Here is a 21,554-nt window from a genome sequence, read left to right on the forward strand (position 1 = left end):
ACGCCCCCATGTGCCCCTGTGGGTCCCTTCCCAAGCCTCAGGGGGCTCCAAGCAGGGTCCAGGCGAAGCAGCCCCTTTATTGCGCCGGCCCCGGCCGTCACCATGGTGGAGACATGGGCTGCGGGTTCTGCAGGTAGGACATGACCACGGCCGAGATGGAGAGCCTGCAGCAGGGAGGAAAGAGACCGGCTCCAGTGCCTGCTCGGCAGGGAACGCGGCCCCCGGCCCAGCCGCCACTCACATGAAGCTGCTCATCATCTGCTTTGTGTCCTCGGAGCTGCGGGAGTTGGCGAAGCTGATGAAGGAGCAGTAGACGGCGATCCAGGCGCACCACTTCAGCTGCGGGTGAGGGGGTACAGCATGGGCGTGGGCGCTGTGACCCCACAGCACCCTGACCATGGTCCCTGTGTCCCCATAGAGCCCCAGGCACGGTCTCAATGTCCCCGTAGCACCCTGAGCATAGTTCCTGTGTCCCCAGAGTGCCCTGGGCACGGTCCCTGTGTCCCCATAGAGCCCCAGGCACGGTCCCAATGTCCCCGTAGCACCCTGAGCATAGTCCCTGTGTCCCCATAGCGTCCCAGAAACAGTCCCTGTGTCCCCATGGCACCCTGGGCATGGTTTCTCTGTCCCCATAGCGTCCCAGGAACAGTCCCTGTGTCCCCATAGCGCCCCAGGCATGGTCCCGATGTCCCCATAGCGCCCCGGGCATGGTCCCTGTGTCCCCATGGCACCCTGAGCACAGTCCCTGTGTCCCCATGGCACCCTGAGCATGGTCCCTGTGTCCCCATGGCACCCTGAGCACAGTCCCTGTGTCCCCATGGCACCCTGAGCACGGTCCCTGTGTCCCCATAGCACCCCGGGCATGGTCCCTGTGTCCCCATAGCGCCCTGAGCATGGTCCCTGTGTCCCTATAGCGCCCTGAGCATGGTCCCTGTGTCCCCATAGCGCCCTGAGCATGGTCCCTGTGTCCCCATGGCACCCTGAGCACGGTCCCTGTGTCCCCATAGCACCCTGAGCATGGTCCCTGTGTCCCCATAGCGCCCTGAGCATGGTCCCTGTGTCCCCATAGCACCCTGAGCACGGTCCCTGTGTCCCCATAGCACCCCGGGCATGGTCCCTGTGTCCCCATAGCGCCCTGAGCATGGTCCCTGTGTCCCCATAGCGCCCTGAGCATGGTCCCTGTGTCCCCATAGCACCCTGAGCATGGTCCCTGTGTCCCCATAGCGCCCTGAGCATGGTCCCTGTGTCCCCATAGCACCCCGGGCATGGTCCCTGTGTCCCCATAGCACCCTGAGCATGGTCCCTGTGTCCCCATAGCACCCTGAGCATGGTCCCTGTGTCCCCATAGCGCCCTGAGCATGGTCCCTGTGTCCCCATAGCGCCCTGAGCATGGTCCCTGTGTCCCCATAGCACCCTGAGCATGGTCCCTGTGTCCCCATGGCACCCTGAGCACAGTCCCTGTGTCCCCATGGCACCCTGAGCACGGTCCCTGTGTCCCCATAGCACCCCGGGCATGGTCCCTGTGTCCCCATAGCACCCTGAGCATGGTCCCTGTGTCCCCATAGCGCCCTGAGCATGGTCCCTGTGTCCCCATAGCACCCTGAGCATGGTCCCTGTGTCCCCATAGCGCCCTGAGCATGGTCCCTGTGTCCCCATAGCGCCCCGGGCATGGTCCCTGTGTCCCCATAGCGCCCTGAGCATGGTCCCTGTGTCCCCATAGCGTCCCAGGCACGGTCCCGATGTCCCCGTAGCGCCCCGGGCACGGTCCCCACCCGGTGCCGGTGCCCCCACCTTAAGCATGAGCCCGCACATGCTGAAGACCATCCCCAGCAGGTTCATGTAGTCGGGTGTGGGGTCCTCCAGCGCCGGGTTGGTCTCGGTGGCCGGTGGCTTGTACCTGGGGGCGGCGCTTGTCAGAGGGCCGGTCCCGGCCGGGTCCCCCTCCGGTCACCCCGTTTACACTCCCCGGTGCCCCGCTCCCACCTGGCCACCCGTGCCGGCCTCCGCGGGTCCGCCATTCCGCGCCGCCGCCCGCTTCCGCTTCCGCCGCCGCCCGCCGGAAGAAGCCTCCGCGGCTCCTGCTCGATGCCGGTCCCAGCCTCGCCAATGGCGTTCCCGTTGCCCCGGCCCAGGCCGGCCGAGCTCGCGCAGCGGCGGGTGCGGACACTGGAGTGCGGGCAGGGAGCGGTGCGCGCCGTCCGCTTCAACGGTGCGAGGGGGAAACGGGGACCGGGACCCCGGGGGGAGCGCGACTCGGGTCCCATCCCTGGGGAACCAGGACCGGGGGGGGGGGGTGGGGGGGGGGCAGGTTCCAACTGAGACCCCAGTTCCTGCTCCTATCCCATAGAGAGGCAGGGTCTGGTCCTCATCCCGCTGTGTGGGGCGCTGCGGGGGCTCGCTGTGAGCCCCAGTTGCTGGGGCTGAGAACGGGTCGTTTGGGATGCGGGGGGGGGGTCACCGCATTGCCCCCCCCCCCCCCCCCCCCCCCCCCCATTCCAGTGGACGGGAATTACTGCCTGACCTGCGGCAGCGACCAAGACTCTCAAGCTCTGGAATCCGCACAAGGGCACAGCGCTTCGCTCCTACCAGGGCCACGGCTACGAGGTGCTGGACGCCGCTGGGTAAGGGGGAATGGGGACCGCAGCTTCTCGGGTGGAGCCCCCAGAGCCACTGACGGGGTCCCTCCGTGTCCGTCCCCCGCCAGCTCTTTCGACAACAGCCACCTCTGCTCCTGCGGCGCCGACAAGACAGTGGCTCTGTGGGACGTGGCCACCGGGCAAGTGCTCCGCAAGTACCGCGGACACGCGGGGGTGAGGATACAGAGGGGCTGCGGGGGGAGGAACTGGGGCCTGGGAGTGATCTGGGGAGCTCCAGAGGGGTTGACGCTGACCCCCTGCTTCCCTCACAGAAAGTGAACTGTGTGCAGTTCAACGAGGAGGCCACCATCATTGTGTCAGGTAAGGGAGTTGGTTTTGGGGGGGCCCTGTCAACACTTGAGCCCCCCCAATGCCCTTTTCCATCCCCCAGGCTCTATTGACTCCACCGTCCGGTGCTGGGACTGCCGCTCACGCCGCCCCGACCCCGTCCAGGTCCTGGATGAGGCCAAGGATGGCGTCTCCAGTGTGAAGCTCTCCGGCCATGAGATCCTTTCAGGGTGAGGCCCATGGGGAGCCCCCCCCCGGCCCCGGCCCTACGATCGGGTGCAGCCGGGGGCCCCACAACACCAACTCCCCCCTCACCTTATCCCCAGCTCTGTGGATGGCCACGTTCGACGCTATGACCTCCGTGCAGGGCAGCTCTACTGTGACTATGTCGGGAGTGAGTGGGCGCAGGGGGGGCCCAAAACAGAGTGCTCAGGCCCCAAAACGAACTGGGGCGTCCTGTGGACCCCCCCCAACCTCCCATGTGCTCCCCAGGCCCCATCACCAGCGTGTGCTTCAGCAAGGATGGGCAATGCACCCTTGCTGCCAGCCTTGACTCCACACTGCGCCTGCTGGACAAAGACACGGGCGAGCTGCTGGGCGAGTATGAGCCTCCTCCCCAGCGCCCTGTGCCCTGCCCCAGGGGTAGGAGTTTTGGGGACCCCCAGCTTCCCCCTGTGTCCCCCCCATAGATACAAGGGCCACCGCAGCACGACGTACCGGCTGGACTGTGTGTTAAGTGAGCAGGACACCCACGTGGGCTGCGCCTCTGAGGATGGACAAGTCTACTTCTGGGACCTCGTGGAGGTAAGGGGGTAAAGGAGGCACGGGAGGGGTGCAAAGCCATGGTTTGGGGTCCCCCCCATCTCCTAACTGCCCCCGGTTTTAGGGCTCACTCGTGCGCAGCTTGCCGGTGGGCCACGGCGTGGTGCAGTCGCTCTCCTTCCACCCCACCTTGCCCTGCCTGCTCGCTGCCACCGAAGGCCAGGCCCAGCTCTGGCGGGAGGACTCCTTCCAAGAGCAGGGGGATACAGAGATGTGACGTGGAGAGTTTGGGGGGGTCACAGCCTGGGGGGGACCCCTCTGTGCTCCCTAAGCTCCAGGAATAAACCCGCTGTGCGGAGGAACTGGGGTACTTTATTGGGAGCAGCTCAAATAAATACAAGCACTGGAAGGGGACACGTACACAAACACATGGGTGGATCGGAACCCCTGCAGAGGTAGTTGGGGCTCAGCCCCTCACAAACAGGGTGTCCTCAACCCTACCCCCAAAGTGGGGGTTCACTTCCCAGGCTCCAGATCCCCCCCAGCGCCATGTCCTGCTGGATCCAAAGGGAAAGCATCAGCTCTCTGGGCAAACGTCTCTGCCACCAACAGTGGGAAGACAAGGGAGGCATCAGCATAGACCTGGGGGCAGGGAAGAAGGGTGAGAATTGGGGAACCTCTCCCACGGGTACCCCGGAATCCTTCCCTTACCCCATCCCACCTTGACGGGGGTGGCATCCATGCGGATCTTGCCCCAGGACACAGCCTCATCCGGCCGTGCTCCCGAGTCGGAGCCATCAAACTCCTGCGCCGTGTTCACGTAGACGGAGAAATCGGCTCCATTCCTCTGCAGGGCAAAAAGGGGGGTGACCCCTGACCCTGGGAAGGGGGGTTTTGGGGGGGGTCCCCCCCATGTCCTCACCATGAGGTTGGCGTTGGCAATGTGGTGCTTCACCAGGCCCCCGCCCAAGATGATCATCCCAGTCTTCCTCGCAAAGATGGCCTCGGTGTTGATGAGGCGCAGGTCTGTGGAATGGGTGCTGTCATGGGGGACCCTGATGGCCAGGGGGACCCCAGGGTCCAGGCCCCCCCCAGGGGACACACTGACCTTCCACTATATCCAGCACCAGCCCCGGGCGCTTGTAGGAGTGGAAGAAGATCATGTCCCCGAGGGAGCCGTCGGTGAGCGCTGGGCTCAGCACCGGGATCTTGTTCTAGAACCACAGCGTGAGCACGGGCAAAGAGGGGATGGTGTCCCCCCCCGTGGTGATCCTGTGTCCCCTGTGTCGTCCCCCCACCGTGTGCACCAACCTTCTGTGCCCAGTAACAGACTGACTCTGGGTTGTTGATCTCCTGGCCCAGCCGCGCGATCATCCTTGACGGGGTCCACTTTGTGCCCTGTGGGAGCAGCACACTGAGCTCCCCCCATGCACACACATCTCCCTCTGTGTCCCCCCTCTCCGTGTCCCCCACCTGCGTTTCCTGCTCGTCCACCATCTTCTCCAAGATGGGCATCAACCAGTCCTCAAACTTGCAGTAGTTATCGTTGGGCACCAAGAGGTTCCCAATCCTGGGAATCAGGATCAGGAACAGCCCTGGAGGAGACCCCCCCGTGCCCCAAAGGGGACCCCGTGTACCTGTTGATCCCGCTCTGGCGCAGCTCCTGACCCCTGAGGCTGAAGTCCCCGATGTAGGTGGGCGCCAGGCACTTGATGAGATCTTCCTCCACCCCCCCGGCCGTGGTCACCAGCACGTCCACCTGGGCGGGGGGGGGGGACGGGACAGCGCTGGGACAACGCCGGGAATTCCGCAGCACACAGAGAGCGAAGCCTCTCTCCTTGCACCAGCGCGGGGACCTGAGAGCCACCCCCCGGAGGCCGCACGCACCATGTTGCGCTGCACCAGGTACCGGATGCTCTCCCGGACGCCGGAGCTGATGAGGTTGGACGTGAAGCCCAGGAAGATGGTGCAGCCAGAGGGCGGCCGCTGCCCGCCCAGCCCGGCGCGGCCCCGCTCCTCCTCGCTCAGCGGCTCCAGCTTCGCCTCGATCTATGGCGGCGGTGGAGCGGGGTCAGGACCGGACCCGGGACCCCCCCCCCCGTCCCCGCTCCCCGCTCCGCACCATGCGGTGGATCTCGGCGGCGGCCTGCGCGAAGCTGGTGGCCTGGAAGCCGGTGCTGAGGAAGGAGCGCAGCAGCGCGGCGTGGTCCGGGCCGCCCGCGAAGTCGTAGCCGCGCACCGGGAGGGCGTCGGGCGGGAGCGGCGCGCTCGGCCTCAGCACGGCCCGAAGCGCCGCGGCAGGTACGGGCCCCGGCGCCGCCATCGCGCTCCCGCCCGCTCCTCCTCACCGCGCCGCGCCGCCGCTGAGCGCCGCCATCTTGAAGGCGGGACGGTGGCCGCGGAGGGGCAAGACTCCCAAAAGCGAAAGGGGAGGGGTGGGGCCGACCTCTGCATCCCCGGCGTTGCCCCAAACCAGCCCGATTTTGCCCCAAAACCACCGTGTCTGCAAAATCCGTTTAATACCCAGGAACAAGCACCAGGCTGCCAGCCCCAGCGAGGGCCCCGGACCGGCCCGCGGCTCTTCCTTGTCGGGGGGCTCAGACGGGAGCCTGCACCCGGCAGGGAGACCCCGTTTGGGTGCAGTGTGAAGGCGAAATAGCGGCAGCAGCATCAGGTCCGGAGCCTCCACACCTCGACCGAGAGGCCCCCCGAGGCGGCTGCCACCACGTCACCCTCCACGCTGATCTGAGGGGGGAACAAGAGGAAGGTCAGGGCACTGCTTGGGGGGCACTGCCCCACCCCAGGCAACCCATGGTCCTGGGATGATCGCAGAAGACACTGCAGAGAGCAGGATGCTTGCACACACGTGTACACGCATGTGCAGGGGTTACACATGTGTGCGAGAGCCTCCTCACCCCATTGAGCACCTCATCTTGCGTCCAGGAGCAGATGGTGCGGGGAGGGTCCGTAGGGATGTGTATCTGCAACCGAGCAAAAGCCCATTGACAGGCTCCAGCCCCACACCATGGGGGTCAGAGCCCCCCAGACCCAGCGCTGTGAGATGGGCACAGAGGAACTCTCACCCGCAGCGACCTGTCGATGGAGGTGGTGTAGAGGGAGCCCAGCGAGTGCCAGAGCCCTGTGATCTGTAGCCGGTGCCCTACATCGAAGTACTGCACGGAGGGGGCACAGAACCCCAGTGTGAGAGCTCAGGGTACCCCCTGCACTCCGCAACCTCCCTCCTCGAGGGCCCTACCTGTGTGGGCTGGAAGCTGCCGGTGCTGTTCCCAAAGACATAGACCTGGCCACGGTTGTCCCCAGCCCAGAGCTCTGCTCCCTGGTAGGACATGGAGACCAGATAGCTCTCCAGCTGTGGGATGAGCAGGTACAGAGAGCATGAGGGGCTCCTGCTGCCCCCCACATCTCAGGGCCCCCATTAGAGTTCATGCTAAGGGACAGACACCCCTTGTCCTCCCATGTTAGGGGTGTTTTGGACCCACCTGCAGTCGCTGGAGGACCCTGGCAGCCCGTCGATCATAGACAACGAGCGTCCGGTCCTCGCTGCCCGACAAGATGAGCCGCTCATCGGCCACCAAGGCCAGGACCGCGCTGGTGTGGGCCTTATAGCTGTGCACTGGGGGCTGCCCGGCTGCAGGAGGACAAGGTGGGGGGTGTTCAGCTGGGACCCCCCCCTTCATCCTATGTACCCCATCCCCCTCAGTCCTGGGCAGCACCAACCTCGCACGTCGTAGATGGTCACAGTCCTGTTGAAGGTGCCGGTGACGAGGACGTTGGGGCGATAAGACAAGCACAGCACAGCAGCCTTCTCCCTGCAGGCAAGGAAAGGGATGGGAGCAGCTGCCCTCCACCCCCGGCCCCCCAAAACACCCTCTCCCCCAGGGTGTTACCTGATCTCCCCAAACTGCTGCCCCTCAGCCTCCAGGTCCCACAGCTTCACGGTGCTGTCCCAGGAGCCTGAGCACACTTTGCTGTCTTGGGAGTCCAAGCACCAGACCCAGCCCTTGGGAATCATGGAATGGGGGTGGGTTGGGAAGGAGGGCAGGGACACCTTCCACTAGAGCAGGCTGCTCCAAGCCCCATCCAACCTGGCCTTGAGCACTGCCAGGGATGGGGCAGCTTCTCCTCCAGTTTTCCCTTGGGATCACTCCAACTCAGAGCTCTGGTTGAGCTCAGGACGTTCCCACCTTGGTCCCTCTGAATCCATTCATTCCCATATCAGCAGACTCAAACCCATGCCTAGGCCTGGGCTCACAACTGCTCCAGAACCCCCCAGTATGCAACAACAAGGACTTGAGGGGGGGGGGGAATAATGCCCATGCCCCCACCTTGTGCGTCCCAGTGCGCTCAGTGCCGAGGGTCTTTGCCAGCACGCTGCCGGGGGCCCGGCCGAGCTGCTGCAGGTCCCACACGTTGACGTTGCGGTCGCGGGCCCCTGACACACACAAAGTCCCCCCCTGCGACAGGGGAAGGGGACAGAGATGAGGTGGGGACCTCCCCTGCCTTTAACTTCCACAGCCCCCCCTTTAGCCTGTCACGGCCCTACCTGCAGCAGGAGAACAGTGTCAACAGAAGCGAAGTGACCCTCGTCCAGGGAGAAGTGCTCCATGGGTGCCCCGTTGCCCCCCCAGCGCTGCAGATGCTCCTCCAGGTCCACGCAGGCGGCCGACCAGTCAAAGCCCTCATCTGCGGGGAGGCAAAGAGGACCCCAAACCTGACGGGGAGGACGGGGGGGGAACCAACGCACCCGCCTTGCCCTAAGCAGCAGGGATGTGGGGTGCTGAAGGTGGGGGGGGTTGCTTCCCGGACCCACCCCTCACCTTCCAGGACGGGGAAACGGCCACGGGCGCTACGCTGGAGGCGGAGCCGCCAGGTAACGACGTCCCGGGCCAGGGCCCGCAGCGCCCGGCACACGTGGGGCAGCACCTCCCGCACCTCCCGTGCCCCGAGGTACCCGCAGATCCGCAGCAGCAGCTCCGGCGGCAGCGACAGCAGCGACCCCGCGCCTGGCGGCGGCACCGGAACCCCGCGCTCCTCTGCCGGCCCCTCCATGGCTGAGGGGGGTAGCAAGGCGGCGCCCGGTAATAGCGGAACTCGTGTCCCCCACCCCGCACTCGGGTACTCTTTGAGCTGCCGGTACCGTAACCCACCGCAACAACGCGGCCCCCGGTACCGGCTGAGGGTACCCGGTACCCTCAAAGCCCCCGTCCCTTCCCCCCCCTCCCCTCCCCCCCTGCCCGGTCCGGCACCGGGCCCAGCCCCGCCGCGTCCCGTCTCCACGGCCACCCGAAGCCCCACTTCCGGCGCGACAAAACCCCCCCTCCCTCCAACCCCCCCACCCCGTGACCAGCACCTCGCCCAATGAGCGTGAGACGCTGGTGTTGACATCATCGAGAAGCGACGGGACACATCCACGTGTGGACACCGGAAGCACCGGAACCAAACCTCGTGTGTTCTCCCCCCACCCCCGAACAAACGACACCGGGACGGGGACGGTCATCAACAGACTCTTTACCGAGCAGGAAAAGGGGGGAACGTGCCCCCCCCCCCCCCCTCCCCCCCCGCACCCCGTCCCTGCGGGACCCCCACTGACACCCCTCCCTCCTCCCCCCATTCCCACCCTGTAAACGGTAAAAAACGAAAAAAACAAACAAACAAAAAAAAAAACAAAAAAAAAACGGGGAAAGAAACCACAAGAAACGTGGCACCGACTCGCTCACGACGAAGCACAACGGCGGCGGCTCGGCCCGGCCCCCTCCCCCCCCCGGCCTCCCGCTTCCCCCCCCTCCCCCGGGCCGGGGCCGCTCTACATGTTCTACGCATGAGGATGGGGCAAGGGGGGAGGCACCATGCGGGGGGGAGGGGTGGAAACATCCTACAACGGAAAAGGGGGGGAATCCCCGGTTTTGGACCCTTTTGCCCCGGTTTTTGCTCTCCCCTCCCCCCCCCGGGATTTGGGTTGCCCCTTCTGGGGGGCTACCCCCCCCCCCCACCCCCAACCCCCCTTTCCCTTCCTTCCCCTCCACACCCCGGGGGTGAAAGCAATGGCAGGGCCCCACCCCAGGGGACGGGGTGCAGCGCAGGGCACCCCCAAACCCCTCCCTGGGTGCGGTGGGGGGGACATGCCCGCTCCCAACCACTGTCCCGACGGCTTCCCGACCTGTAAGAGGGGTGAAAAGGGGTTCAGGGGGAGTCTGTTCGTCATGGAGGGGGCCCATCTGCCCACCCTCCAGCTCCACCCTCCACCCTCCTCCCAGACCTGATTCCGATGCTTTGGCTTGGCCTAGACCCCATAGAACGCCGCCAGCCGGTCCTTGAGCAAAGGTGGGAACTGCTCCGAAAACTGCTGCCAGTTTTCCTCCCCAACCTGGTCCTTGAAGCCATGAAGGATCTGGGTAGGGGAAGAGGGAGCTTGACACTAAGGGGGACCCCTCATCGGGGGGGAGTCCCCACTGTCCCCATCTGACCTTATAGAACATGTCCCGCAGGTCATCTTTGGGGCTCACCCAGGATGCGACAGCATCACAGAAGAAAATGAAGTCCTGGGGGGGGAAGTGTTATAATGGGATAACCCCCACACCAGCACCCCAAAACCACTGCTGGGTGCCCCCCCCCCCCACTCCCCAATACCTGCACGACCCCCCCAGGGTTCACCCCAATCATCACACAGATGCCTCGGAAAGCTGAGTCCTTCTCTTCATTGTCCCGGATGTTCCGGAGAGATGTGCACCTGCAGGAGGAGGGAGGGAGAGAGTGGGGTTCAGTGACACCTGCCCTCCTATTAGGCGGTATGAGAACCCCAAAGCTTAGCCCCCCGACTCACCAGGGCCGGATGAACTGCTGCAGCATGGGGGCCACCTCCTGTGGGCACACGAAGCCCAAGCGCCCAATGGTGATGGCTGAGGGTACAGGGAGGGGATTTGGGACACACAGCAGCAGAAGGAGCTCCCCCCAGCAACCAGTCCCCCCCAAACTCCCACTTGGGGATCCCTCTGTGCCATGCCACCCCCCCTTACCTGTGTTTTCTAGGAGGGTTTTGGGGGTGTTGGGGCGATTGATGATCTCTACCAGGTTGTTGAGCACCATCTGGACGTACGGCTGCATCTCTGCCCCTGCAAGCAAGCGGGGGAGGTATCAGGATTGGGGGAGCTCAGCTGAGCTTTTGGGGGGCTGAGGGGGCCCCAAACCACTCACCCATCTGCATGCAGATCTCCCCAATGGCCCAGGTCGCGTTGTTGCAGACAGAGATGAACTCAGGGTTGAGGTTGGTGCCCAGGATGGGCATGAATTCAGCTGGGGTGGGAACAGACTCAGTGCCAGCCCCCCCAAACATCATTCTGGGCTTTCCCCCCTTTATTCAAGCCCCACACGCACCAATGCAGGGCTTGACGTGCACGAAACAAGCCTTGGTGAGGTCACCCAGGAGGGCGAAGGAGCTCTGCCGCACCTCAGGCATGGTGTCCTGTGGGCAGCAGGCAGGGGCTGAGCCTGGGGACCCCCAAACTGGGCTGGGGGGCTCCTAGGTGGAAAAGGGGAGTCCTCCCTTTACCTGCATGCACTGGAAAAGCAGTGTCATGATGTTGCTCCGAGCCACCAACTGCTCCACGTGGCAGCCAAGCCCTTCGGCCAAGCCACTGAGCAGGTCCAGGGCCACGATCATGAAATCCTTATCAGGGGCTTCATACTGCTCTGGGTGCTGGTTGTACATCTGGGTGGGGATACAGGACCCCCATAGTCACCTCATGAAGGGGATGATACCCCCCAGCAACCCCCGCACCCAAGGGCTCACCATGGCTTGAGCCAGTGTCTTCTGCACCAGGGTGACGCAGCGCTGGTAGACGGGCTCACAGTAGGGCAGGAAACCACTCTGCAGTGCGGTGGCCACCGAGGACAGGCACTGCAGGTGATGGGGAGGACAGCAACGGGGTGGAAGGGGGATTAGGGCACAGATCAGCTCCCAGGTGCTGCCCTCTGCACCTCCCAGCTCACCTCCAGCAGTGGGAAAAGGTCCTTGTCTTCATCCTTCAGCTCATTCCACTTCTGGATGAGTGGAGGCATCAGCTTCTGGATGTATTCCTAATGGGAGAGATCCCAGCATGGGGAAGGGGATACACACAGGGGGCAGCCCCCCTCAGCCCAGGGACCATCAGAGCAGAGAGATCCACACTGGCACTTCGGGATTCGAATGTCTGTTGGCACTTGTCATCATGGGTCCCAGGCCTGGGCCATGGAGAAGGACACAGCGGGGTGAACGGGAACATCCCGCACCATACCGGCTGGTTGAGGTGGTGCCCCACGGAGTCAGCCAGGGTCCCAATGGCATCATAGAGGATGAGCAGGTTCTTGTGCTGGTACTTGCCAAAGGCAAAGACCAGCGTGTCCAGGATGAAGCTGAGGTATGGCACCAGCTCTGTGCACGCCTCCTCCTCCAGCGTGGCGAAGGCGCTGAGCAGGAGGAGGAAGAGTCAGGATCCCCCCTCAACCCCATTCCAACACCGCCAGGGATGCTTCATCCAAACCTCCATTCAACCCATTCCACTGTTCCACAGCACTTCTTCCTGAGATGCTAACTCAAATTCTTCTTCCCAGTGGAAGCTGTTCCTCCTCATCCCATTCCTCGATCCCTTGTTCAAAGTCCCTCTCCAGGTTTCTCATAGCCCCTTTAAGCATTGGGAGCTGCTCTGAAGTCCCCCCTGGAGCCTTCTCCAGCCTCTTCTTCCCAGCTCCCAGCCTGGCTCCAGAGCAGTTAATCTCTGTGGCCTGCTCTGCCCCTCCTTCATCACAGCACCTCAAACTCCTCCTCCCACTTAGATCCAGCACCCAAACCCCCAACCCGGGGAGGGGTCCCCACTGTCCCTGTACCTGCAGGCAGCCTCCTGCACCCGCTTGTTGCTGTCGAGAATGCGCTTGAGGAGCTCGGTCATGAGAGGCTTGAGGTACATGTCAGGGGGCTGGCTGACCACCCAGTGCGCGTAGCGGCTCAGCGTCCAGCACGCAATGGAGCGCACCAGCGCCTTCTTGTCCGCCAGGCACCGGATGAGGTGTGGGATCAGCTCGGGCAGGTACGGCACCATCCCCTGCATGCAGCCTGCGGGCAGGGGCACCGTCATGCACAGCACCCACCTTCAGCAATGGCCTCCAGCACCATGAGCACAGTACCTACCTTCAGCAATAGCCCCCAGCACCAGGATGCCTGACTCCTTGATGACCCACTCAGGGTGGAAAAGCAGCTCCTTGAGCAGTGGGAGCAGATGTGGGAGCAGCTCTTCCCGGAAGACATTGGCCAGGACGTCCAGCGCAGCGGCTGAGCACTTCCCTGCGGGGCCAGGGCTTCAATCCCAACCCAACGAGCTCCATCTCATCCCATGTTGGGTTTTATCCCCCCCCAAAGCCGAGGCTGGCACCCCACAAAGGGCACCCCCATACTCAGGTTCCAGTCGGAGAGGGTGTCATCGTCATCCTCATCTTCTGCATCCTCAGGGTCCTGTGCCCGCTCCTCCTCATGCTGCAGCGTGACCGTGCGGGACTTGTGGAAGCGGGGCTTGATGTCCTGCTCACTGTCGGGAATGGCCTCGTCCTCCTCCACGTCCCCCTGTAGGGACAAGGGGACATCATGTCACACCACAGGGAACCTCCATCACCTACCCTAGGGATCCTCAGCCCCATGGATCAGACAGTACGAACACAACAGCCATCACCAGCATCAGCTCTGAAGCTGTCATCACATCCAGGGGGGCTCGGGGTGGCTCCTGCTGTCCCAGCCCCTCCAGTTTAACCACTTCCAGCCTCACAGTGCAGAAGGAGCCCCCTTCCCATTCCCACCCCAACCTCACACCTTGAGCAGGATGATGTCAATCTCCGAGTACTTCATACCATTCACCAGTATGGGGATAAGCCTGGAAAAGAGGGGGAAATTAAGGGGTGAGGAGGGTCCTGTGGGTGCTATGGGACGAGGTGGGGGTGCTCTGAGCACTCACTGCACCAGATGGGAGGTCAGCACCTCCTTGCAGATGGGCTGCTCGGCCAATGTCAACCAGAACTCACAGGCCTCCAGGGCCACGTTCTCGTCACTGTCCTGTGTCCGCTGCAGCATGTACTGCAGGGAAGGGGGTGACACAACATATGAACCCCAAAACTCACCCACTGGGGGGGGGGGGGTCCAATGGGCTCCTTCCCCCGCTTTTTGCTGCTCAAGGCCTCACCTGGATAATGCTGTGCATGTGGGGGATGAGGCGGTCGATGCGCACCTCCAACAGCATCACCAGTGCACGGCACACGTTCTTCCGCACCTCAGGGTCCTCATCCACAGCCAAAGCAAAGAGGTGCTGGGGAGGAAAGAGGGGATACACACACACACACACTTGCTGCTGCCCCCTCTCGGAGCTGCTCCCATTGGGAGGTTTCACTCACCTCGATGAAGGTGTCGATGTTCTCCATCAGTGCCTGAGCCCGGTCCATGATGAACTGGTTGACACAGGCAATGGCGTGAGACCTGGGCAAAGAGTGTGTGTGTTAGCAAATGAGGTGAAAAGGAGAAGGGGGGCAGCCCCAATCCCCCCTACCCCAGCACCCCACAGGCTTGCTCCAGTCCACACTTGGGACACACACACATAGGATGAGCCCCATAGGATGATGTTGGCCGAGCTTTAAGTGCCCAGTCTGGGTGGAGGACCCCTAAATCATCACCACGGGCTGGGAGGGGGGGGGCACAAATGGAATTAGAGAGAAGGATGAGGACACCCCCAGTGCAAATCCCAGCCCGTGGCTCTGGGCACAGGAATCACCCATTTCCCACCCCACCTCATCCAACAGCCACCATGATGGCTGGGGGCAGCCCCCCAACATTCCCAACCCTCCTGAGCGGCCCCCAACCCCACCATGGGGCTGCAGCGGGTGTGCCCCCAAAGCCCTCCCCCAGTACCTAATCTTGGGACTGCAGTGCTTGAAAAACTGAAGGAATTTGGGGATCATGACGTTGAGGGGCCGGTTGAGCGCGTCGCTATCCAGGAGCTCGGAGGAGTCCTCACAGATCTTCTGCAGGGCCCCAAACGCTCCCTGGGTGCCAAGGAGGGGTCAGCCCCACGCACAGACCGCCCCCCCCCTCCCGGTGACCTCCCCAGGCCCCACACACCTCACACGTGTTGTAGTCCTCGGAGTTGAGAAGGTTGCAGAGCTGAGGGAGCAGCTCTGGCCACATCTGCAGCTCCCCCTTGGAGGCGATCGTGGTGATGAGGATGCCTGGATGGGAACGGGGTGGTTGTTAGCACCAAGTGGGGGGCAGAAATGCTTGGGGATGCCCCCCCCCACTCACCAATGGTGGCTCGGATTAGGGAGGAGGCGTCGCCGATGTTGTTGAGACATTCCTGCTTGATGAACTCGGCCACGGGCTGCGGGAAGCTCTGGAAATGGGCTTTAACATTGTTCTTCAGGATGAGGCCGCTCAGAGACCGCGTTGGCTCATCTGGGGGGGGGGGGACAACGACAAAGGCTTATGGGGGGGCTGCAGGGACTGCTGAGCCAGGAATGGACAGCTTGGCTCCTGCATCCACCTCTGGAACCCCCCAAATGCCTGTGGCCCCCCCGACCTTCAGACTTGAGGCGCGTGAGGACGAAGATCAGGTAGTTGTTGAAGTCGGGGAATTGGTTCAACTGCTTCAGTTTCTGATCCGTAAGTTAAGGATGGTGCTGGGGACACCATGGGCGGGGTGTGGGGGCCACGGGGGGCGGTGCTGGGTACACAGAGGGGGGGGGGGGGGGCCACCAGGAAGGAGGGGCTGGGGGCACCAGGAGGGGGACTGGGGCAAGGTGTGTGTGTGTGTGGGGGGGGGTGGGTTTGAGAACGGGGAGGGGGGGGGGATGCTGGGGACACCGGGGGATGTTCCGGGGGGGGGGATACATCCTGCACCACGCGCTGCGTGGCTGTGTTGGGTGACTGCGAGTCCTTGAGCAGCTGCAGGACCTGCTGCAGGCCCTGCTCGTCCGGCTGCCAGTCCATGGCTCCGGTGGGGGCACACAGCCTGGGGGGGGGCAACAGGGGGTAAGGGGAATACAAGGGGTAGAGCTCCCCATTTGCACCCCCAGCCTCTCTTTGACCCCATAACCCCGGTATTACAGCCCCCCCTTTTGATTATAACCCCCCCTTTGTTCTCCCCCCCCCCCTCCCAATTTGCAACCCCGAGCTCCGGCTTGGCCTCCATAACACCCCCCCCCTTTTTATTCCCCCCACCAGCTCTTGTTTGACCCCCGTAATCCCCCCCCCATAAAAGCACCCGGTTGTGCCCCCCCAGCTCTCTCCCGCCATCGCATCCCCATCCCACCCCCCCAACGCCCATTTACCGACATAACGCCCCCCCTACCCCCCCGCCGGTGCCACCAGGCCCCGCGCCGCTTCCGTACCTGTCCGGGGTTGAAGGGGGGGTCCCGGTGCACAGTGGAAAGGGGGGGGGTGTCCCAGATACGGGGGGGGGGGGGGGGGGAGAGTTAACGGGGAAGGGGGGGGGTCACCGGCGGGGCCCTAGCGCGACACGCGGGCGCTGACCCCCGGCGGCCACCGTCCGCCCCGCGCGGGAAGGACGGGCCGCGTCACGTGGCGCGGGGGCGGGGCCACGTGGAAAAGGGTGGGCGGGCACGAGAATGCGCAGTGGGCGCTTCCGCCAACTACGGCGCTGAACTGTGTTACCCGGCGTGCCCCGCGGCGTGGGACGTACCACTGCGGGGGGACGTTGGGGGGGGGGGGGGTAAGTGGGGCAAGAGAGGGCTGGGGGGGGGTGGGAATAAGAGCGGTGGGAAACACCGGGAATGAGACCAGGGAGCGCTGGAAAAGACTGGGAATGGGATCAGGGAGCACTGGAAAAGACTGAGAATGGGATCAGGGAGCACTGGAAAAGACTGGGAATGGGATCAGGGAGCGCTGGAAAAGACTGGGAATGGGATCAGGGAGCACTGGAAAAGACTGGGAATGGGATCAGGGAGCACTGGAAAAGACTGAGAATGGGATCAGGGAGCACTGGAAAAGACTGGGAATGGGATCCCCAGAACTCCCCATAGCAGTAGCTGGGGAGCCCGTAACCCCCCACTGCAGTGACTGGGGAGCCCATAACCGCCCCATAGCAGGGGCTGGGGAGCCCATAACCCCGCCATAGTAGGGGCTGGGGAGCCCATGACCCCCCACAGCAGTGACTGGGAATCCTCGGTGACCCACAAGCCCCTCCAGAATCTCTCCACGCAGCTCCAAATCTGAGGTGTTTAATGCTGCACCAGCAGCCGCCCCCCCCCCCCCCCCCCCTTCCCACCCCAAATGATGCCCCCCCGGGGAGGGGCAGAAGCAGCGGGGCCAGTCCATGGTGGCATCAAAGTCCTGGTTGCCATTGAGGCAGCTCCGGTGGCCCCGGGCCCGGGGTGGGGGGCGTTTGGAGCTAGAAAAGGCTTCGGGCCCTGCAGAAAGAGCGTTTCTAACGCCCAGCGGGCGCTACTTGACCAACGGCCGCGTTTTGTCATCGTCGCTGCACTGATGCGCTTTGTACTTCTTCACCTCGGCCATGTACTTGGCCCACGCGTCCCCTTTACTCGTCAGCACCTAGAGCAGCACAGGGGGACATGGGGGTGCCTGAGGAGCTCCTCCCAATGCACCCCTTCCCTGCCTCCCCACTACCCGCCCCAGTGTTCCCATTGCAGTACTCCCACTATCCTCGGTTTACCTCAGTGTGCACTCCCTGTGTCCCCAGCAGCAGTCCCAGTGCCCCCAGCAGCAGTCCCAGTGCCCCCAGCAGCAGTCCCAGTGTTCCCAGCAGCAGTCCCAGTGTCCCCAGCAGCAGTCCCAGAGCCCCCAGCAGCAGTCCCAGTGTTCCCAGCAGCAATCCCAGTGTCCCCAGCAGCAGTCCCAGTGCCCCCAGCAGCAGTCCCAGTGCCCCCAGCAGCAGTCCCAGTGCCCCCAGCAGCAGTCCCAGTGCCCCCAGCAGCAGTCCCAGTGCCCCCAGCAGCAGTCCCAGTGCCCCCAGCAGCAGTCCCAGTGCCCCCAGCAGCAGTCCCAGTGCCCCCAGCAGCAGTCCCAGTGCCCCCAGCAGCAGTCCAGTGTCCCCAGCAGCAGTCCCAGTGCCTCCAGCAGCAGTCCCAGTGCCCCCAGCAGCAGTCCCAGTGCCCCCAGCAGCAGTCCCAGTGCCCCCAGTTTCCTCCAGGGCTCCCTGTGTCCTCAACACCCCTCCCTGCATCCCTGTCATCCCATCCCAGTGCTTCCCATGTCCCCAGTTCACCCCAGCGCCCCCTCCCAGTGCTCCCATTGTCCAGCTCAGTGTGTGTCCCCCCAGCAAAGGGCCCCCACCTCCTCGTCCGTCCTTTGCTTCTTGGCCACCACTCCTGTCTTCAAGGCCAGTTTGTTCCCCCCTCGCCGCCTGCCCACCTAAGGGGGGGAAGGGACACAACTGCCACCGTTACCCACGGCCCCGGGGCCAGGAGGGACGGGCAGCCCGGCTGTCCGCAGCGGGGACCCCCCGTCCCTGCCCGCTTTGGGGATGATGTTCCCTTAGGGAGCGAGCAGCGCCGGCACCACGGGAGAGCCCCCGGGACGAGCCCCCCAGCTCCATGGACGCCGGTGCCCGCTGGGAGGCGCTGGCGGTAACAGCGGGGCCCGCACTCGCCTCTGGGGACCCCCACCCCCGCTGCACGGAGCCGCTGGCGGGGGGCAGCGGCCGCCGCCACCCCCGGAGCCGGCCCGAAGGGACCCCCGCGAACCGGCCGCAAGGTGCGGGTGGGCCGGGAGGAGACGCGGGTCCCGCGTCCTTACGAAGCTGAGGGCGCCGCCGCTCCTCTTCGAGCCGTCGGGCGGGCGGGGCCCGGCGCCACCGGCTGTTTCCGCCACCGCTGCTGCCGCCGCCTCCCGTTCCCGCTCCGCCTCCATCTTGCGCTTGAAGAGCTCCAGGAAGCTGCCGTCGTTGGCGAAGACGTTGACGCCGCCGCCGGGCCCGGGAGGCGGGGACGGGGCCTCCGGGGCCTCCCCGTCCTCACCGTGCGCCTCCATCTTGTCCGCCGCGATCGCCGCGCCGCTGGGCACGCCGGGAAGCGCGCGGCGCCGCCGGATGACAGAACGGCGTTGCTGGGCAACGCGCCGCTTTTGGCCTCGCCCCTTCGGTCTCGACGACCAATCCGGTGCCAAGGGGCGGGGCAGAGCGGAGGGGTGGCGGCCAATGAGGATGCGGGAGGGCCGCCGGGTGGCGCGGGGGGAAGATGGCGGCGGCGGCGGCGGCGGCGGGCGGCGGGTGGGGACCGGAGGCGGAGGAGTTCGAGGACGCCCCCGACGTGGAGCCGCTGGAGCCGACGCTGGCGAATGTCATCGAGCAGCGGAGCCTCAAGTGGATCTTCGTGGGCGGGAAGGGCGGCGTGGGCAAAACCACCTGCAGGTGCGGGGCTACCGGCACGGGCCCCGGGATGGGCTTGAGGGGGAGCGGGACCTCGGCGGGAACCGCGATCTCGGGTGAGGGGATCTGGACCGGCCCCGGGGGGGCGGGGGGGGAATGTCAGGACGGGCCGACGGGGGTTCAGGATCGTGATCAGGCCAGGCTGGGGGGGGGGAACGGGACGGGCTGGGGATGGGGGGCGTCGGGATCAGGATGGGGTAATGGGGGCTCGGGCCCCGGAGGGGGATTGGGATGGGCTGGGTGGGAATCGGGATCGGGAATCGGGAGGGTCGGCCCCAGGAGTGTTTGGCCGCAGCTGGCGCCCCGCCGGAAATCGGTCCTCCGCGGAGGGGGATGTTGGGCTCAAGCCCCTCGGGGCGGAAGGGACGGGATTGGATCCTCTTGGGAGAAGCCTGGGGCCACCCCCTGTGTTTGTGTGTGTGTGAGGGGGGTAGGAGCGCCCCGGCTGTCACCGCTGTCCCCCCAGCTGCAGCCTGGCCGTGCAGCTTTCCAAGGTGCGGGAGAGCGTCCTCATCATCTCCACTGACCCTGCCCACAACATCTCTGATGCCTTCGACCAGAAGTTCTCCAAGGTCCCCACCAAAGTGAAGGGCTATGACAACCTCTTTGCCATGGTGAGCCCGGCGTTCCTGGCATTCCCGGTGCTGCTCCTCCACCACATTCCCCCTTTCTCACTCCCCCAAGTCCTCTGCAGGAGATTGACCCCAGCCTGGGGGTGGCGGAGCTGCCCGATGAGTTCTTCGAGGAGGACAACATGCTGAGCATGGGCAAGAAGATGATGCAGGAGGCCATGAGCGCCTTCCCCGGCATCGACGAGGCCATGAGCTATGCTGAGGTGATGAGGTGAGCGCTTGGGGAGGGGGTGTTGGAACAGAGCCAAGGGGGGGCAGGTGGCCCCACTGAGTGTCCCCCGCCTTGTGCCGACTCAGGTTGGTGAAAGGGATGAACTTCTCCGTGGTGGTGTTTGACACGGCGCCCACTGGCCACACGCTGCGGCTGCTCAACTTCCCCACCATCGTGGAGCGTGGCTTGGGCCGGCTCATGCAGATCAAGAACCAGATCAGTCCTTTCATCTCCCAGGTGAGAGGGGCAACCACAGCGCGGGGGGCAGACACCTCGGAGGGGTTGGAGCTTCACTGCTGTGTTCTTCAGATGTGCAACATGTTGGGCTTGGGGGACATGAACGCCGACCAACTGGCCTCTAAGCTGGAGGAGACGCTGCCTGTCATCCGCTCCGTCAGTGAGCAGTTCAAGGACCCTGTGAGGCCACCAACAGGGAGACGGGGACGCTGGGAAGCCAAAGATGGAAATGGGGGATCATGGGGACACAGATGCTGAAGAGGGGAATGGGGACCGTGGGGACACTGGGATGCTAGAGGGCCATGGGGACCGTGGGGTACGAGGGTGGAATATGGGGCTTTGAGGTGGAATCTGGGGCCACAGGGACACTGGGAGAGGACCTGGGGATGCCAAAGAGGGGAGTGGGGACCATGCGGATGTTGCTGAACTGGTCTGGGCACATTCTATAGGGAATGTTCCACCGGAGGGGGGTTGTCGGTGGTGGTGTCCCCCTGAGGGTGCTTTTTTGGGGGGGGGGGGTTGGCAGGAGCAGACGACCTTCATCTGCGTGTGCATCGCTGAGTTCCTGTCGCTCTACGAGACGGAGAGGCTCATCCAGGAGCTGGCCAAGTGTCGCATCGACACCCACAACATCGTGGTGAACCAGCTCGTGTTCCCCGACCCCCAGCGGCCCTGCAAGATGTGTGAGGCCCGGCATAAGATCCAGGCCAAGTACCTCGACCAGGTACCCCCTGGGGGGGGCCACGGGGTGGGGAGGTGTGGCTTGGGTGAGATTGGGAGGGGATTTGGGGCAGCCCTGGGTGAACCTGGAGCCTCTGTGGGTCTGGGAGAGGGTTTGAGGGTGGAATTTGGGGTGCTGTAAGGTTCCCTGGGGGAGCTATGGGGGTTCAGGGGATGTCCCTGTAGCCCAGCCCCTCTCCCTGCCCATAGATGGAGGACCTCTACGAGGACTTCCACATCGTGAAGCTGCCGCTGCTGCCGCATGAGGTGCGAGGGGCCGACAAAGTCAACACCTTCTCCTGCCTCCTGCTGGACCCCTACCAGCCCCCTAGCCCTAAATAAACCCCCCGGGGTGACCGGGAGGGGGCACCCCATATTTCTCCCCCCCCCATCCATGTGTCCCCAGGGCCAGGGAAGGGGCCACAAAGGACCACCCTTCCCTCCCCGGGCTTGTGTAAATAATAAACTCCGGCAGCAGCGGAGCTGCTTTTGTGTGGCTTTTTGGTGGGGGGGGGGTCCAACCTGGTGTGGGGGGGTGACGTTAACTGATTGGCCCTGGGCCTGGTGGGACGTGGGGACCCTCATTAGTGCTGGGGGTGGATTAATGGGGCCGCAGTGGGGTGGATGGGGCTCTGCACTC

The 21,554-nt window shown here is 64.5% G+C and overlaps 7 protein-coding genes and 1 non-coding gene across 9 annotated transcripts; 2 read left to right on the forward strand and 6 right to left on the reverse strand.

The window, feature by feature from the left end:
• Positions 1 to 57: 57 nt before the first annotated feature.
• Positions 58 to 2,086, reverse strand: WDR83OS (WD repeat domain 83 opposite strand). Its single transcript, XM_065664446.1, has 4 exons — positions 1,984 to 2,086; positions 1,792 to 1,897; positions 242 to 339; positions 58 to 164 (listed from the first exon to the last, which is right to left on the reverse strand). The coding sequence occupies exons 1-4, from the start codon at positions 2,016 to 2,018 to the stop codon at positions 98 to 100; spliced, it is 306 nt and encodes a 101-aa protein (XP_065520518.1). The 5' UTR covers positions 2,019 to 2,086; the 3' UTR covers positions 58 to 97.
• WDR83 (WD repeat domain 83) lies at positions 2,046 to 4,048 on the forward strand. The gene is given in 10 exon segments (XM_065664445.1): positions 2,046 to 2,209; positions 2,500 to 2,534; positions 2,536 to 2,621; positions 2,705 to 2,810; positions 2,909 to 2,957; positions 3,028 to 3,154; positions 3,251 to 3,318; positions 3,417 to 3,525; positions 3,614 to 3,728; positions 3,811 to 4,048. Coding segments are annotated over 10 exon segments (972 nt in total). The 5' UTR covers positions 2,046 to 2,085; the 3' UTR covers positions 3,964 to 4,048.
• Positions 4,039 to 6,072, reverse strand: DHPS (deoxyhypusine synthase). The gene is made up of 9 exons (XM_065664443.1): positions 5,809 to 6,072; positions 5,574 to 5,735; positions 5,324 to 5,445; positions 5,160 to 5,256; positions 4,998 to 5,084; positions 4,795 to 4,900; positions 4,609 to 4,712; positions 4,408 to 4,533; positions 4,039 to 4,328 (listed from the first exon to the last, which is right to left on the reverse strand). The coding sequence occupies exons 1-9, from the start codon at positions 6,007 to 6,009 to the stop codon at positions 4,203 to 4,205; spliced, it is 1,131 nt and encodes a 376-aa protein (XP_065520515.1). The 5' UTR covers positions 6,010 to 6,072; the 3' UTR covers positions 4,039 to 4,202.
• Positions 6,073 to 6,188: 116 nt separating this feature from the next.
• FBXW9 (F-box and WD repeat domain containing 9) lies at positions 6,189 to 8,982 on the reverse strand. 2 transcript variants are annotated; one of them, XM_065664442.1, is made up of 10 exons: positions 8,525 to 8,982; positions 8,251 to 8,390; positions 8,033 to 8,161; positions 7,595 to 7,707; positions 7,425 to 7,516; positions 7,187 to 7,335; positions 6,943 to 7,023; positions 6,770 to 6,859; positions 6,602 to 6,667; positions 6,189 to 6,431 (listed from the first exon to the last, which is right to left on the reverse strand). In XM_065664442.1, exons 1-10 carry the CDS (start codon positions 8,754 to 8,756, stop codon positions 6,357 to 6,359), a joined length of 1,167 nt encoding a protein of 388 aa, XP_065520514.1. In that variant the 5' UTR covers positions 8,757 to 8,982; the 3' UTR covers positions 6,189 to 6,356. The 2 variants fall into 2 exon arrangements, with proteins under 2 accessions (XP_065520514.1, XP_065520513.1); XM_065664441.1 differs by having other exon boundaries at positions 6,943 to 7,056; positions 8,525 to 8,981.
• A 363-nt stretch (positions 8,983 to 9,345) lies between these two features.
• Positions 9,346 to 16,318, reverse strand: TNPO2 (transportin 2). The gene is made up of 25 exons (XM_065664434.1): positions 16,101 to 16,318; positions 15,601 to 15,721; positions 15,290 to 15,365; positions 15,016 to 15,165; positions 14,836 to 14,942; positions 14,626 to 14,759; positions 14,115 to 14,196; positions 13,907 to 14,029; positions 13,682 to 13,800; positions 13,540 to 13,600; positions 13,131 to 13,296; positions 12,868 to 13,020; positions 12,567 to 12,792; positions 11,978 to 12,149; positions 11,694 to 11,780; positions 11,494 to 11,601; positions 11,254 to 11,412; positions 11,079 to 11,166; positions 10,899 to 10,997; positions 10,721 to 10,816; positions 10,528 to 10,603; positions 10,335 to 10,434; positions 10,172 to 10,246; positions 9,964 to 10,095; positions 9,346 to 9,864 (listed from the first exon to the last, which is right to left on the reverse strand). Exons 2-24 carry the CDS (start codon positions 15,697 to 15,699, stop codon positions 9,988 to 9,990), a joined length of 2,664 nt encoding a protein of 887 aa, XP_065520506.1. The 5' UTR covers positions 15,700 to 15,721; positions 16,101 to 16,318; the 3' UTR covers positions 9,346 to 9,864; positions 9,964 to 9,987.
• On the reverse strand, positions 13,369 to 13,435 carry LOC136006440 (small nucleolar RNA SNORD41). The gene has a single exon (XR_010609141.1). It is a non-coding gene; the product is annotated as a small nucleolar RNA SNORD41 (small nucleolar RNA).
• A 333-nt stretch (positions 16,319 to 16,651) lies between the features above and the next one.
• Positions 16,652 to 18,770, reverse strand: TRIR (telomerase RNA component interacting RNase). Its single transcript, XM_065664447.1, has 3 exons — positions 18,484 to 18,770; positions 18,022 to 18,099; positions 16,652 to 17,280 (listed from the first exon to the last, which is right to left on the reverse strand). The coding sequence occupies exons 1-3, from the start codon at positions 18,715 to 18,717 to the stop codon at positions 17,173 to 17,175; spliced, it is 420 nt and encodes a 139-aa protein (XP_065520519.1). The 5' UTR covers positions 18,718 to 18,770; the 3' UTR covers positions 16,652 to 17,172.
• Positions 18,771 to 18,918: 148 nt separating this feature from the next.
• Positions 18,919 to 21,396, forward strand: GET3 (guided entry of tail-anchored proteins factor 3, ATPase). The gene is made up of 7 exons (XM_065664444.1): positions 18,919 to 19,096; positions 19,581 to 19,728; positions 19,809 to 19,957; positions 20,044 to 20,194; positions 20,267 to 20,374; positions 20,721 to 20,918; positions 21,125 to 21,396. Exons 1-7 carry the CDS (start codon positions 18,924 to 18,926, stop codon positions 21,254 to 21,256), a joined length of 1,059 nt encoding a protein of 352 aa, XP_065520516.1. The 5' UTR covers positions 18,919 to 18,923; the 3' UTR covers positions 21,257 to 21,396.
• The last annotated feature ends 158 nt before the right edge of the window (positions 21,397 to 21,554 follow it).

Source organism: Lathamus discolor, unplaced genomic scaffold (genome assembly GCF_037157495.1).
Source record: "Lathamus discolor isolate bLatDis1 unplaced genomic scaffold, bLatDis1.hap1 Scaffold_197, whole genome shotgun sequence".
Classification (NCBI taxonomy): Eukaryota; Metazoa; Chordata; class Aves; order Psittaciformes; family Psittacidae; genus Lathamus; species Lathamus discolor.

What these genes read in the sequence shown, in the direction of transcription:
- DHPS (XM_065664443.1), bottom strand. Translation starts at nt 6,009, where the DNA reads ATGGCGGCGCCGGGGCCCGTACCTGCCGCGGCGCTTCGGGCCGTGCTG. An exon ending in TCTGTTACTGGGCACAGAAG is followed by an intron (nt 4,901 to 4,997) that starts GTTGGTGCACAC and finishes CTGTGGTTCTAG; the next exon opens with AACAAGATCCCGGTGCTGAG. An exon ending in TGGATGCCACCCCCGTCAAG is followed by an intron (nt 4,329 to 4,407) that starts GTGGGATGGGGT and finishes CCCTGCCCCCAG; the next exon opens with GTCTATGCTGATGCCTCCCT.
- FBXW9 (XM_065664441.1), bottom strand. Translation starts at nt 8,756, where the DNA reads ATGGAGGGGCCGGCAGAGGAGCGCGGGGTTCCGGTGCCGCCGCCAGGC. An exon ending in CCGTTTCCCCGTCCTGGAAG is followed by an intron (nt 8,391 to 8,524) that starts GTGAGGGGTGGG and finishes GCCTCCCCGCAG; the next exon opens with ATGAGGGCTTTGACTGGTCG. An exon ending in GACCATCTACGACGTGCGAG is followed by an intron (nt 7,336 to 7,424) that starts GTTGGTGCTGCC and finishes GTCCTCCTGCAG; the next exon opens with CCGGGCAGCCCCCAGTGCAC.
- TRIR (XM_065664447.1), bottom strand. Translation starts at nt 18,717, where the DNA reads ATGGAGGCGCACGGTGAGGACGGGGAGGCCCCGGAGGCCCCGTCCCCG. An exon ending in GCGGCGGCGCCCTCAGCTTC is followed by an intron (nt 18,100 to 18,483) that starts GTAAGGACGCGG and finishes TCCCCCCCTTAG; the next exon opens with GTGGGCAGGCGGCGAGGGGG. An exon ending in AGCAAAGGACGGACGAGGAG is followed by an intron (nt 17,281 to 18,021) that starts GTGGGGGCCCTT and finishes GTGCTGCTCTAG; the next exon opens with GTGCTGACGAGTAAAGGGGA.
- TNPO2 (XM_065664434.1), bottom strand. Translation starts at nt 15,699, where the DNA reads ATGGACTGGCAGCCGGACGAGCAGGGCCTGCAGCAGGTCCTGCAGCTG. An exon ending in TGCTTTTCCAGTGCATGCAG is followed by an intron (nt 11,167 to 11,253) that starts GTAAAGGGAGGA and finishes TGCTGCCCACAG; the next exon opens with GACACCATGCCTGAGGTGCG. An exon ending in CAGCAGTTCATCCGGCCCTG is followed by an intron (nt 10,435 to 10,527) that starts GTGAGTCGGGGG and finishes CTCCTCCTGCAG; the next exon opens with GTGCACATCTCTCCGGAACA.
- GET3 (XM_065664444.1), top strand. Translation starts at nt 18,924, where the DNA reads ATGGCGGCGGCGGCGGCGGCGGCGGGCGGCGGGTGGGGACCGGAGGCG. An exon ending in AGCTATGCTGAGGTGATGAG is followed by an intron (nt 19,958 to 20,043) that starts GTGAGCGCTTGG and finishes GTGCCGACTCAG; the next exon opens with GTTGGTGAAAGGGATGAACT. An exon ending in TCAGTCCTTTCATCTCCCAG is followed by an intron (nt 20,195 to 20,266) that starts GTGAGAGGGGCA and finishes TGTGTTCTTCAG; the next exon opens with ATGTGCAACATGTTGGGCTT.
- WDR83OS (XM_065664446.1), bottom strand. Translation starts at nt 2,018, where the DNA reads ATGGCGGACCCGCGGAGGCCGGCACGGGTGGCCAG. An exon ending in TGTGCGGGCTCATGCTTAAG is followed by an intron (nt 340 to 1,791) that starts GTGGGGGCACCG and finishes CCTCACCCGCAG; the next exon opens with CTGAAGTGGTGCGCCTGGAT. An exon ending in CAGATGATGAGCAGCTTCAT is followed by an intron (nt 165 to 241) that starts GTGAGTGGCGGC and finishes TCCCTGCTGCAG; the next exon opens with GCTCTCCATCTCGGCCGTGG.